Source organism: Salvia miltiorrhiza, chromosome 6, assembly GCF_028751815.1.
Source record: "Salvia miltiorrhiza cultivar Shanhuang (shh) chromosome 6, IMPLAD_Smil_shh, whole genome shotgun sequence".
Lineage (NCBI taxonomy): Eukaryota > Viridiplantae > Streptophyta > Magnoliopsida > Lamiales > Lamiaceae > Salvia > Salvia miltiorrhiza.
The window spans coordinates 9,146,478-9,160,951 of record NC_080392.1 but is presented as its reverse complement, the minus strand read 5'-3'; the positions used below and the strand labels follow the sequence as shown (position 1 = coordinate 9,160,951).

At 34.1% G+C, this 14,474-nt stretch overlaps 2 protein-coding genes and 1 pseudogene across 5 annotated transcripts; all 3 read left to right on the top strand.

Annotated features, from left to right (window-relative positions):
* The first annotated feature begins 2,085 nt into the window (after positions 1–2,085).
* LOC130988499 (uncharacterized) lies at positions 2,086–5,138 on the top strand. Of its 3 annotated transcripts, XM_057912375.1 has the most exons (7): positions 2,086–2,302; positions 2,476–2,537; positions 2,739–2,822; positions 3,604–3,658; positions 4,101–4,236; positions 4,622–4,672; positions 4,764–5,138. In XM_057912375.1, the coding sequence occupies exons 1-7, from the start codon at positions 2,197–2,199 to the stop codon at positions 4,861–4,863; spliced, it is 594 nt and encodes a 197-aa protein (XP_057768358.1). In that variant the 5' UTR covers positions 2,086–2,196; the 3' UTR covers positions 4,864–5,138. The 3 variants fall into 3 exon arrangements, with proteins under 3 accessions (XP_057768358.1, XP_057768361.1, XP_057768359.1); XM_057912378.1 differs by lacking the exon at positions 2,739–2,822 and having other exon boundaries at positions 3,607–3,658; XM_057912376.1 differs by lacking the exon at positions 2,739–2,822.
* Positions 5,139–6,841: 1,703 nt separating this feature from the next.
* LOC130990457 (uncharacterized) lies at positions 6,842–8,392 on the top strand (annotated as a pseudogene).
* Positions 8,393–8,430: 38 nt separating this feature from the next.
* On the top strand, positions 8,431–13,619 carry LOC130988487 (uncharacterized). Of its 2 annotated transcripts, XM_057912353.1 has the most exons (8): positions 8,442–8,943; positions 9,150–9,235; positions 10,509–10,587; positions 10,664–10,723; positions 10,824–10,945; positions 11,037–11,108; positions 11,240–11,351; positions 13,168–13,619. In XM_057912353.1, the coding sequence occupies exons 1-7, from the start codon at positions 8,620–8,622 to the stop codon at positions 11,340–11,342; spliced, it is 846 nt and encodes a 281-aa protein (XP_057768336.1). In that variant the 5' UTR covers positions 8,442–8,619; the 3' UTR covers positions 11,343–11,351; positions 13,168–13,619. The 2 variants fall into 2 exon arrangements, with proteins under 2 accessions (XP_057768335.1, XP_057768336.1); XM_057912352.1 differs by lacking the exon at positions 13,168–13,619 and having other exon boundaries at positions 8,431–8,943; positions 11,240–11,539.
* Positions 13,620–14,474: the final 855 nt, after the last annotated feature.

The window sequence follows — 14,474 nt, the reverse complement described above, 5'->3', positions numbered from 1 at the left end:
ATAAAATAGAATATTTTATGCCTAAATAATATCTGTCCAGCCGGTAATTTTCAAGGAAAAATGTGTCCGGCCGGGTCATTGTTTACCTGAAATGTATCCGATCGGACACATTTTTCCGGCCACTTCACCGGCCGGACAGATGCTATAACGACATAAAATTTTCTATTTTATCTATTTGTATCTTTATACTCCCTCCGTCCCTAAAATAACTTCCTCTTTTTCCATTTTGGGACGTCCCCCCAAATAACTTCCTCTTTATTTCTTTCCATTTTTGGAAACCTACCCCACCACTAATAATAATTTATTTATTCTTACTTTTCACTTTTCACCACTCCCAATACTAATTATAACACTTTTCACAACTTCCAATAATAATTATATCACTTTTTCTCAACTATCAATACACTTTACAATTTTTTATTAAAACTCGTGCCGTCCCCAAAGAGGAAGCCATTTCAGGGGCGGAGGGAGTATTAATTTTTACTATTTTACTGAATTTAATTTAATTATATTATTTAAGTATTAATTAGTGTCCGGTCGTTTTTTCAATTTAAAGATATATATATATATATATATATATATATATATATATAGGGTCAAGTTAAACAGAGAATTATTATATATTTCATTTTGAACAAGTCTATACATTTTACGAACAGATCAACATAACTAACGAACAGACGTATTTAGTAAAAAAAGAGAAAAACTCGCCACCAGCAGGATTCGAACCCATGGCAAATTGTTGTTCATGCGATACATTGATTTGTTCGTAAAAATTGTAGATCTGTTCGTTTTTATTTCACGAATTCTCTATTATCTAAATATTTAGCATTCTCTGTTTAACTTTTCTCTCTCTATATATATGTATATATATATATAGTGTAAAAAAAATTATTGTATGCACTCAAAACCATGAATTCGGTCAACATCACAAATTATTGTAAAAAAATGCATTGAAAGTGATGAGTGTGTAAGAGTGTGTAAGAAGTGTGAAATGATTACATTTGATGTTGACCCAATTAAGGATAATTTAGTCTTTTAGGGCATAGATTGCTTTCTATGATAAGGGAGGACATTTTTCAAAATACACATAAGGAATGGGGCATTTTTGCCCATTAACACTTTTTAAATAGGGCATATAATGCTTTGTATAATAAGAGAGAGTATTTTTACAAAAAAAGACAAGGAAGTGGGCATTTTAAATTTTTACTCTAATATAAACATGAGATTTTGTGTTTGATAAAAATACAAGCTCTAGTCGAGTTTACTCGATATACACCAAAAATAACAAAGAAGATTTCCCTATTTTTTTTTCTTTAAAGATGGTATCTATATAATATATTAAAAAAAATAACTTTTAATTTGAAATTGACTTAAAATTGATTTGAATGACGATTTTGTCAATTAAAGAGAAATTAAAATCATAATTTTTGCAAAACTCACATTAATACAATTGTAAAATTAATCACTAATATCATGTTTAATTATGCCAAAAAAGTCCTTCATTAACTACCATTAATTTTTTAATATTATATTTACATAATTCTATTTAAATATAGTATAATAAGACAAATTTATAAATTTAAAAATAGATAAATTTCAACAGATTTAACGAGTGATTTCAAATTTAAAATATACTCCCTCCGTTCACGTAAAAACTTCTTAGAAGAGAGTGACACGAGTTTTATGAAAAAAATTATCGAGTTTATTAAAATTGAAGAAAAAGTTGTAGAGTATATTAAGAATGATGAAAAAATATTTTAATTAGTATTTGGAGTGATGAAAATATAAAAAATAAGGATAATGAAATATTTATAAGTGGTGGGACATAGTTCAAAAATAGGTAACAAGTTATTTTGTCTACGTCACAAAAATGAAAAGTATGAAATTTTTTTATGGATGGAAGAAGTATATTACTATGATTATCATTAAAACTTGAAAATTTATAATTTTAACGAGTGACTTTTTATATAATTTAAAATTTTAAAAATATAGTTCTGTTCATTACAAGGGGCACATCTAGTTTTTTTTTTCCACATAGAATGTCCTCAGAAAGTCTATTAGATTATAATCGTTCGTATATAGTTAGCTTGATAAATTTCATGAGCAAAGAAATAAGGCAATTACAAAAAACTCCGCCACGTTTCACTCCTAAATAAAATACTTATCTCGAAAAAGAAATAATTCAGAGGAATTATGCAGAAGCTCGCGAGAAAATTGAGAAAATCGGCGGGGGATGTGGATGACGACGACGACTACTCTCTTCCAACTCGGGACGACTCCCGTCCGATTGACGTACAAGGTGATTTTCTGGTTGCAGTTTCTCTTTTTTCCTAATTTAGATTTGAGTTTATGATTGAAATAGAAACAATTTGTTTTAAGTTGCTAATTTGGATTTGAGTTTATGATTGAAATAGAAACAATTTGTTTAAAGTTGCTTAGATTGATGAATGGCGTATGTATCTGTGTATGCAGAGCAAGAGGAATTAGTCCGGTCCCTGGAGAAGATTCACGCCCAACAGTCTCTTATATGGAGGGTTCGTGTCTAAAATCTTTTGCACGTGACGCTTACTCTTAATTGTGTGTGTATGTGTGTATGCGCGTGCGTGTTTGTGGTATTTTTTGTTTTTTATTTTATTTTATTTTAATTGTTTTAATTAATGTCTTCTGATTGACGCTATATTTTTCTTTGACAAGATTGAATTACTTTTCTTTTCCCCCTTTTGATATTGCTGTAGAGTGTGTTCGCCGGACTGGTTTCGTGTTACGTGATTTTCCTGGTTTATTCAATGTATCAACAAGCTTTTTCTCCCTGGGATTTGGTATATTTCCTATCATTTGATCTCACACCGCATTTTTTTAACTTTTTATTCCTTTTACAGTTTACTAGTTGTATGTAAATATTGGCATTTAGTAATCTGAGTTTTCTTGCTCTACTGATAATGAGGAAGCTGCTCGAAGGAAAAAGATCTAATAAGCTACATCCTTCATAATTGGAATTAAAAAATTTTGTGCTTTCCATTTTAAGGATCACTCTATGCTGCCATACATGATTTAAACAAACATTAAGGGAACAGGGAAAAATATATTTTATTTGCTAAACTTCAACGATCAATTAATATGATTTGAAGCTTGTAGGGAATATGATGTTAGTTTGTATTTTTCAGTTGAAGTTTGAGGCATGGAGACCTTTGAGTAATTAATTTTATAGCGTTAGATATGAGAAAGTTTACTTCTAAAATTCTGTCATAGGCTGATCATTGACTCTTGTAGATAGTGTGTATGGTTTCTCTTATGAGACTTTGGCTGGTGTTACCTTTGTATGGTATGAATGAAATACCTGTAAGTAGATGTTTGTTGATGATATTCCCATCAGTAGATCCATTAAAGCGATAGTTGAGGCTGTTGAGCCAATCGTTAGAGCAAGTTGGTCCCATTTATAGTAGTATGTGATTAATCCTACAATGATGGGTGATACTGCCCCATTTCTGGATGAGCACTGCATAATTCTGAAGAAATTGAGCAAAACTAATAGGAAGTAAGTTAGGGGTTTATGCCTCATGTTGACATTTTTTCATGTTTGTTATTTTTTCTCATTTGCAGCAGTATCATGCATACTTCATGTATGAGATCGACTCAGGGAGCATTGTAGCTGCAGGTTCGCCTTCTCATCTTCTCTATTTTCTCTCCTGCGCTCTTTTTATCTCCATGATAAGCATGTTATTTCATCTGTTTATTTATCACTATTGAGCTCTTTTCATGATTTGATGGATACTCATAAAGAATGCATAAATGATTTTGAGAGTGTTTAATGAATTTGACCCTTAACTTGGGAACTATTGAAGCTTTAGCTTTTCCTTGTCCTACTTTTTGGGAACTTTTTGAGGTCGACCAAATGGTCATTGATTTACCAAAACACTGGCTTATTCTACGAATCTACATATGTGTAAGGTTACTTCTAGACTGTGAAATTCACAATGCCTCACAATCATTGGAGATAAAGTTATCTAATATAATTGATCTTTTGTTCCAATTTATATTTTGTATAATATGAATTTGTGATCTTACATCACTCTATTTTGACTGAAACTATGTTCCAGAGCTGGTAGCTGTTCTCATATGTTTAATGATCATCACTGGCCTTATGCATAACTCAAAACGCCATCATCTTTGGCTTTGGTACTCATTTGTCCCTGGTACATTATTGGCAATCTTCTGGTTGCACCACATGCTGAGGTGAGCTGTTAGCATATGTAGTAAATTCCTTTTGCTAAATATTTGACTCATTTTTGGACGAGGAATTCCGAAATTTATCTACTGTAATTACTATTGCTCGATATTGCATATATTGATTATTACGTCAATGTGGCTTTAACTTTGAATAGCTATGAATTAACACTGATCTCCCAAGCTAATCTATTATAATCCTATCCTGTTCTTGTATGAATTGGCGTCGGATCAAGACTTCAAGATTTCTTTTAAGTAGACTTCAAGATATTATTAATATGTTAGTAACTGAGAACTTAAAATGATTTAGTCGTAAAAATAAAGAAGATGTTGAAGAATCTTTTTACTATGTATGATTTCAATTCCTCATATCCAATTTATGTCTGTCCTGCAGGTTGGCAAAGTTTAGATGGGAAATCATGTGGGTTCCTTTGGGGCCATTGTGGTAGACCCTAATTCAAAGTTTCCAATTTTTTTTCACAATAAAGTTGAGTTATGTTTTCACTAACTGAAAGCATCGCGCTTAACACTTTCAGTGGAGCAGGAGTCTGCCTTTATGTGGACAATTTACTCAATGGTTCCTCTGAAGAAGTCAGGAAACTTCGCGGATATATGTATGCTTACAAGGCTTACTAAATTGTTTTGCCCTACCTACAGAAAGGATCTTTTATGTACAGGGCTTGCCACAGTTCTCGGTGTGCATATTGCAATTGTGCTTGATCCATTGATAAGTAAGTTATTGCTTTGAAAAGAGGGCCTTTGTTTGCCATTTGAGATCCGTGGATGCTTGAGCTGTGTAGTATATGATTTTGAGATGAAGTATATAGTGGATTACATTGCTGGTTGATTTGTATTGTACATATCTCAATTTTGCTTATGATCAAAATACGAGGTTGGCATCTTCAGTTCAATTATTTCCAGTATACTTGGCTTTCCCTTATATTGACATTCATTTGATAGTCAATGACTTGTTATACTTTTAACCCTTTGGTTAGTAGAGGTGGCAATTGATAATTTGAAATTAAGTGGTTCTTACTGATAATTACTAGTTCAGGGTATGTATACTGGCGAGGCCATTCAAACTATTTGCCTTTCGTATTCGTTTGTATACTGTGATTTTTGCTATCGTAGATCTTTTTTTTTTTTTTTTTAGTTGGGGGAGTTGGGGAGTTGGGGAGGGGGAGCAATGAGGTTTGAACTCGGGATCGGGACCTCACTGTTCACACACAGGAGGTCGCACCGCTTGGAATATTATTACTCCATTAACTATAAAGAAAAATAATCCCATGAGAGATGATTTTGGGTGAATTTTGGATTCTGGTTACTGAAAATTTTGATACGACCATTTGGTAACTAAGGACATATCTGGTAGTTTTGTTGGAATAAATCAAGATAGATAAAATATTTAAAATATTAAATAACTAAAGACATAGTTGATAGTTTTATTTGGGATAAATTAAGATAGATAAAATTTATAGAAACAATGGTGTCAAATGGCCACATTGAACATGCAAACACAATATTTGGCCACTAATTAAAAAAACACAAATTATGGCCATTAATTAGGCAATATGCCTAATATACCCCTAATTGGGCGGACTGGGTAGGGTCAGGAGCGCGGGTCGCGTGCCGGGTAGGATCAAGCACACGGATCGGGTTAGGCATTTATGGCACTATTAGTGCCATAAGTGCCAACAATTTTTTTTTACTCCCCCTGCCCTGTCTACCCCCCAGACCCCCGACCCCACCCACCCCCAAGCCAAAAGGAACTTTTTAAACACTTCCCCTAGGGTTTAGATATTCCATTTAAGGTTTAGATTATCCATTTAGGGTTTAAATATTCCATTTAGGGTTTAGATGATGCTGTTGTTTCTATATTTGTTCTGCATGTTTGGCACTTATGGCACTAATAGTGCCATAAGTGCTAAAAAGACCATTTTACTTTATTTTATTTTGGATTTTCGTTGGCACTTATGGCACTATTAGTGCCATAAAATAAAATAACAAAAGTAAAATTTGATTTATTTTTATTTAGGGGGAGTAAATTTTTTTTTTGTTTTTGGCTTGGGGGTGGGTGGGGTCGGGGGTCTGGGGGGGTAGACAGGGCAGGGGGAGTAAAAAAAAAATTTCGTTGGCACTTATGGCACTAATAGTGCCATAAGTGCCTAACCCGACCCGCGTGCCTGATCCTACCCGGCACGCGACCCGCGCTCCTGACCCTACCCAGTCCGCCCAATTAAGGGCAAAAACGTCCCAAAGCTATAAAAATGGCAAAATTTATGTTTTTTCAATGAGGTGGCCATAATTTGTGTTTTATGATCCATTTTTGCTATTCCAAAATTTTACTCAATTTAGAATATGAATTTAAAATATATTATGTGTTTGATAGGAGATGTATTAAAATATGAATAACATAAAAGGATTGTTTGATACACAAATTTAAAATCAAGATGAAATAAATCAATTTACCGATATAACCTTTCAATAATATACATAAAATATAGAGTAAAATTTTGAAGTAGCTAAAATGAAGCATAAAACACAATTTATGGCCACTCATTGAAAAAAAATAAAATTTTGCCATTTTTATTGATTTCGGACGTTTTTACCCTTAATGAGGTGAACTGGATAGGATAGGCACGCGGGTCGCGTGCCGTGCCGGGTCGAATTAGGCACTTATGGCACTATTAGTGCCAAGATTTTACTTAGTTTTATTTTGGATTTCTGTTATCACTTTTGGCACTATTAGTGCCATAAGTGTCAACGGAAATCCAAAATAAAACCAAGTAAAATGGTCCTTTTGGCACTTATGGCATTAATAGTGTCATAAGTGCCTACGGAAATCCAAAATAAAACAAAGTAAAATGCTCTTTTTAGCACTTATGGCACTAATAGTGCCATAAGTGCCAATCCAAAATAAAATCAAGTAATGGTCATCTTGACACTTATGACACTATTAGTGTCATACGTGTAGCACATATACAGAAACAATAACAATTGAATCAAGAAATCATGATGTGAAGAAGATGAAGCACATGAAACAAGCAAACAAATAAAAAATCCTAAATAGATAATCTAAACCCTAAATGGAATATCTAAACCCTAAGGGAAGTGTTTAAAATGTCATTTTGGCACTTATGGCACTAATAGTGCCCTAAGTGCCATACGTGCAGCACAAATACAGAAACAACAGCAATAAAATGAAGAAATCGTGATGTGAAGAAGATAAAACACATGAAACAAACAAAAAAACAAAAAGCAAACAAAATCTCGCACCAAAACTCGTCGGATCATTGCAAATTCGTTAAAAGCGGCAAGAGAGAGAGAGACACAGAGAGAGAGAGAGGAATGTTTTAAGATTAGTAATGGCCAGATTTTTAGCTTCCTTCGCCGCTGTCTCACCGCCGCCGGCCTCTCATCTCAAACCGTAGACATAGATAGCGCCGCCACCATCAGCTTTTGGGGCCCCGCCGCCTTCACCAAACCCCCGCTGCTCTTGATCCACGGCTTCGGACCTCACAGCGTCTGGCAATGGCGGCTGCAGATCTCCTTTTTCTCCTGCCAATTCAGCATCTACGTGCCCGATCTACTCTTTTTCGGCGGCTCATCCATCGAATCTGCCGACAGGTCCGAGATTTTTCATGCGGCTTCCATTACTAAACTCATGTAGAAGCTCGGGATTAGCAGGTACAAGCTAGTTAATAAGCCCTAATTCTCCGATTTCATCGTGAGAAGTTAACCTAATTAGATTTCTCCTCTCATAAATTATGAATTTGATCTGCGGTTAGATTATTATATGCGTGAATCTTGAGGCTTAAATTCGCGTAGGTATTCCGTCGTTGGCGCGAGCTACGGCAGACTGGTGGCGTACCGCATAGCGACGATGTGGCCGAAGAAGGTGGAGAAGGTGGTGATCGCTAGCTCCGCGGCGAACATGCGGCGAAGGGATCATATGGAGCTGCTGAAGAGAGCGAAACTGGAGGAGGTTGAGGATCTGTTGCTGCACAGCGGCCATAAAAAGGGCAAATTAAGCATACCACCTAATTAATGATCAGATTTTGATGTTTTAAGATTAGGGGCCAAAAATTGATTTTTATTCTTCATTATGGCCATTTGGACATATTGTTTCTAAAATATATCCATAAATAATAAATTAATATTTATATTTACACGAAATTATATACACTACACATACGCGCACACAAACACAATACACACACACATAACGCACACAATACACACACAAATAGGTCTGGTTTGGAGAAAACCAATAAACAAACAGGTAATGCGCATATCTTCACTCCCACAATCATTCTCTGAATTTTGAAGGTAAAGAAGAAGTTGCAATTTTTCCGTAGCAGCTATCTACCTATCTCCTCCACCGCAACCCTCATGCTTATCCTCCAACCCTGTTTCACCGCTCTTCCGTTATCGCCGCCAAACAAATTTCGCCCCTTCCGACGCGCCAAACCGCTGCGTTATCCCGGGCTACACCCACCTGCCACGCGGCTGACGACCAAGACTCTGCAGGCCCAGCTGGAAAGCAATGGTTTTCGTGGTGGAGATGATGAAGAGCTTGATGATGCCATCGATGTTTCGTGGGCTGGAGGCGGCTTTGGGGGTCGAGAAGTTGAAGACAAGGATTACGACAAAGATCCTGAGTTTGCCGAGATTCTCGGCTCCTGTATCGATGACCCGGATAAAGCTAAGTCCAAAGTGAGTTCAATCATTTTTCTTCAAAGTTCTCGTCGAAATTTTGGAAAAGATTTAGGATTTATGTTGAGTTGCATTTGATTGCGTTTCAGTTAATTCAGTTATTAAGAAAACTACCATTTGCATAGCTGCTTTGTTACACAATTGCTCATGCGTTTTGTTCCTATTAATATTCTTTGAATGAGATGTAATTGAATGATTTTGGACAGATGGAGGAGAGACTGAGGAAGAAAAGGAACAAGATACTGCACACCAAAACTGGTTCAGCAAATCCAATGAAGGTGCATTTTAACAAGTAAGTGGACTTGCACTTGTATCGCAGATTTGGATGCAAGGATGTATGAATCTGCATATCATTTAAACTGCTCGGAGATTGTGTAGTTCAATTTTCTGTAATGTGTATAGGCTTAATTAGTTTTCATATGGCCACGTTTATGTTTAGACTGTTGAAATTTGAGTTTGTTTCCCATTCTTCAAAACTTACAAGTATTAGATTATAATGATATTATGCTTTAACTAAGAACATGTAGCCAAATTGAAACGCTCCCGGAATTGATTCATCCTTAGAGCTCTGCTAATAATATTAAGTTATAAATCTTAGAGTGGTCATCTCCTATTGACTTTAAAATAGAGGCAAAACTTAGCTGATATGGATTTATCTGAAGTACTTTTTTACAGATTCAGTTGGCATGATTGTTGGCTTTGAGCATTATAGGTGCATAGATTGTCGGCTGATTGCTGGCCGCGTTATTTCGATGTTTCATTCCATATCATTAGAAATGCTTGACCTACGCTAGATTGCATTATCTGCAGTTTGGATTTTGATTAAGTAGGAATACTAGGTAGAATTGTAATTACTTGCACACTAATTCTCATCCAGGGAAACACATCAAGATTTCTTAATCCCAGTGCACGTGTGTTTTTGAAAATAATGTCTTCCATTTTACAAGTTCTATAGTTATATACTACTCCCTCCGTCCCAGCTTTTAGTATCCAACTTTCCTTTTTTGGCCGTCCCACTTTTTGGTATCCACTTATATTTTTAGTAAAAGTAGGTGGGGCCCTTACTCCACTTTAATTATTTTAACTCTCACATAAAATGTGGGACCCTTATTCCACTCACAACACATCAATCACTTTATTAAAATCCGTGCCGTTCTCAACGATACCAAAAGCCGGGACGGAGGAAGTAATATGTTATGGCAGAGATTGCTAAGTTAGAATAAAAGATGTAAAATACAAATATCTCATTCCAGGATCTCTTGGAACATTATACTATATACTATGTTTTTCTACTCCCTACGTACAATTTGTTGTTGTTTGAGAACCCTCGCACCAAAAGTAATGTTACCTCTTCATGTTTTCTGTATTGTATGCTGAATTCCTATATTGTACTAGATAACAAAGTCCTAACTTTTGGTAATGACTCGATTTACTTGTCACTAGCTTTCCATATATTTCATTTCCTTTTTCATGGAAGATACATGTATTTAACTGCCGTCTTGTTTTCAATACACAAGAATCCAAGATCACCTTTTAATGACCCATTACCTTGATCATGTTGCCAGATTTGATTTCTCAAACTCGTATATATGGTTGGAGTTCTACAATGCCCCACTCGAGCAAGATATTTCGTTGGTCAGCGATGTGAGTTCTTTCACCCAATTCGTTTAATTTAGATGCTTAATCTAAGTGATTCATCCTTGAATGAATTTGTGTTCAGACAATTCGATCATGGCACATTGTTGGACGGCTTGGTGGATGCAACTCTATGAATATGCAGGTAAAAATCCTTTACATGAAGCGTGAATAAACATTGGAAAAGTGCAGAATCATATATGCTGTTCCTATAACCAGTTCATTTCTTGCTCGGTTTGTGATAGTTATCACAAGCTCCTTTGGACATAAGACCAAGTTACGATGCTATTCAAGGAGCGAATGTCACCCCAACTGCATTTTACAACATAGGCGACCTTGAGGTCCAACATAACTTAGCTCGAATATGGTAAAGTATTTGATCTTTTGAACTATTTAGGGGGTGAGAGATTGTGCCTGAAGAGATCCAATCAAATTTACTTTTGCCTAATTACTGACAGGGTTGATATTGGCACTGTGGAACCTTTACTCTTGGATATTTTGATTAATGCTCTAACACAAATAAGCTCTGAGTAAGACATAAATCTCTCTCTTTCTGCTTTTCCATTTTACTTGTTTTTGGACAATATTTTTGCTTATCAGATTACAGCTGATCTGTTGCTTCATCTGCCGATGATATTTGTACTTGCACTTGAACATACAGTTATGTCGGGATCAAGCAAGTGATGTTTGGTGGATCTGAATTTGAGGGCTGGGAGGAAAACTTGAAATCCGAGGATGTAGGATACAGTGTTCACAAGATCTAAAAAATTTTGGTACGTATTTTTTTTAGTTTTTCTGTGAGATTTTATATTATAATCCTACTATATATAATAGGGTCATTGATCTTAAAATACGCAGTTGATTTTTGGTTTTGTGCACATACTTTGTAATTGGTACGAAAATACACCAACTTAACAATTGTTGTAATTTTATCATGATTGAGATTTTCATCCAAAATAAAGCCGGAGTAGTAGCCCAGTAGCATAAACATGATGAGTTGACTTCCATGTGACACTGCCCCAATTGAAACGACGTTTTTTTGTTATGAAAATTGGTCACCGTGTTGCAATGCCAACTTTAATTTTTGCAAAAATCTCAATTGTGATAAATTACGATATTGTTTCTTGAGTTCATGTATTTGTATCGATTTTAAAGTTGGTGTGTAAAACCAAAATTGACCAAAGTAATGACAATGACTCATATATAATACTCCCTTTGTCTACGAAGATATGTCATAATTTGTCATTTTTGTCCGTCCACAAAACGCATCTTAACCATTTTTGAAAATAATTTTACTAATTATTATTTTGGGGTTTTTTTTCCACTCACTAAATATATAACTATCTTTTCTAAAAATTTGTATCGATCTCCTCTGGGATTTGTTTTTCGTGGACGAAGGGAGTATAATCGATTATTTGAAGCATAGCTCTCTTATAGTATATCCGGTTTTGCCACTTTGGCATTTCAATAGAGTTCAACTGGGATTTCAAACTGCCCTTGTTTTCCAGCCAAGTAACGCTTTAAATGAATTGAGAATTTTTGTGTTGTCGATTCATTTCTAGTAATTTAATTAGACATGTTTGTATCAAATAGTGACGATTGTCGAGGCGATTAGCTTTGATTTTTTTTTTTTTTTTTTTTGTAAGTATATGCTCCCTCTATCCTAACTTGTATAGGTTATTGAAATTTGCACAAGAATTAAGAAATTATTGAAAAAGGTAATTATATAAATAAATTTTTTAATATGCTTATATTTATTATTGATAATAAATTAATGTTAAAGTCATTTAAAGACTTAAATAAAAGCATGTTAGTAAATGAGTTAAAAAAAAAGCATCATATTTTTAAAATTTGCCTATATATATATGAAACATACATAAAATGAAAACAAATCTTTATAATTAGAACATGTGAAATATTATATTTTTGCGATTTGCTTAACTTTTATTTCATATATTTATATACTTTCTAGCTTCAACATGTTTTCTGCACGTGTACTACAACGTGGACCAAACAAATTTACATGAACTTGCTTTTGATACTATATTCAAATTTTGGAGAAATTGCAATAATGTTTAAGTTCGTTGTAATAAATTTTGTAATTTTTAGGCTAATTTTGCAGATTCTAAAGATTGGTTTGAATTATGTCTTGATATTATCTATATGAACGCAGTGTTCTTGTATTTTGTTTTGCATTTAATGCTACAAATTGTTGCATGTTTTCTTTTATCAATACAAATTGATGCATATTATTAAATAAATAAATAAAAGTGCATGAATGGTTTGTTAAAGACAAAATTATCTAAAATAAATCATTTTATAAATTGAGCCAATAAATAAAACTATCAATTCTCATATATAAAAATAAATAATATCCGCAAGGATATAAGACATAAACTTAACCATTTTTTATATAAAACTACGTCACTATTGTTATTTCGTTTGCCAAATTTTTCGCTTTCTTCTTACTCTTCTTCCATTCTCCAGTAATTATCACCTTCTCCTCCAATTCTCTCTCTCTCTCCACAATCCATAAGCATTCTCTGTCTATCCATTCTGATGAAGCTCCACTAATTAATTATAATACAGTGAGGAGAAGCAGTATAGAAGAAAAATCAAAAGGCATGTGATGCAAGAGAGATAAGTTCGAACTGATTGTGTACTTATCGAGATAATTCAATTTTGGTTAGAATTTGCGATTTTGAAGATCGACAGGATGAGAATTGCTTCAGCTCTGCCTCTATTTGATCAAAGTTGAATTCGGAAATGAACAACCTTGTTTATTGTAATTAATTGAGTTTGTATAGTAAGTGTTCTTAAATCTTTGGACAAAAATTGCGGTATAGTTTGTAACTAGAGATGGCAATTGATATTGGATCCGGTCCAGATCCATGGATCCATATCCGTTTTTCAGGGTTTGATTATTTGAATCTCAATTTTTTGGATCCGGTCCAGATTTGTGGATCCATATCCGTTTTTCAGGATCTGAATCTCAATTTTTTGGATTCGACGGATCTGGATTTCAATTTTGAAAACAGATCTAGATCTGGTTCTTGAAATTTTAGATTCGGATCCGGCCCAGATCCGACTCGATGGATCTGTAAAATTTGTAAAAAAAAATTGAATTTTTTTGGACCCGACGGATCTGGATCTAAATTACATTTTATTACGACAATAATTACTTCACCAAATAATTAAAAATAAAAAGTAATACTTGATATGGAGAAATTTATGTGTCAAAAAATATTACTCCCTCCGTTCCTAAAATAACTTCATCTTTTTCCATTTTGGGACGTCCCCCAAATAATTTTCTCTTTCTTTCTTTCCATTTTTGAAAACCTACCCCACCACTAATAATACTTTATTTATTTTTACTTTTCACTTTTCACCACTTCCAATACTAATTATAACACTTTTCACAACTTCCAATAATAATTATATCACTTTTTCTCCACTATCAATACACTTTACAATTTTTTATTAAAACCCGTGCCGTCCCCATAGAGGAAGCCATTTCAGGGACGGAGGGAGTATATTTATTGTAAATATTATTGTAATAATTGTTATAATAAAAAGTAATTATCATTATAAAGAAACGTAATTTTTTGAAACATTACATTTCTTCACAATATTGATGTTAGCTTCTTATATTAACTTAAGTATATATTTGTGAGAACAAATGTATATCTTATCCTTATTAAAAGTAACAATTATTATAAATAAATGTAATAATTTGGAGTGCGGGCCAAAGTTTCGGGTCAGGGTGTGGGTTGGGGCGCGGGTCAACCCACCTACACCCTATGCGGACGTCCACACTGAATAATATGCATTTTTATTCTATTACATTTTTTAGTTTTTAAAATCCCATAAACTACACAACCAATAGAATCAAATTT

Bases quoted from the DNA above. Each gene is read 5' to 3' on its own strand.
- LOC130988499 (XM_057912375.1), top strand. From the start codon at position 2,197: ATGCAGAAGCTCGCGAGAAAATTGAGAAAATCGGCGGGGGATGTGGAT. The intron at 2,303-2,475 runs GTGATTTTCTGG...CTGTGTATGCAG, and splicing joins CCGTCCGATTGACGTACAAG to AGCAAGAGGAATTAGTCCGG. The intron at 3,659-4,100 runs GTTCGCCTTCTC...ACTATGTTCCAG, and splicing joins AGGGAGCATTGTAGCTGCAG to AGCTGGTAGCTGTTCTCATA.
- LOC130988487 (XM_057912353.1), top strand. From the start codon at position 8,620: ATGCTTATCCTCCAACCCTGTTTCACCGCTCTTCCGTTATCGCCGCCA. The intron at 10,588-10,663 runs GTGAGTTCTTTC...ATTTGTGTTCAG, and splicing joins ATATTTCGTTGGTCAGCGAT to ACAATTCGATCATGGCACAT. The intron at 10,724-10,823 runs GTAAAAATCCTT...GGTTTGTGATAG, and splicing joins GCAACTCTATGAATATGCAG to TTATCACAAGCTCCTTTGGA.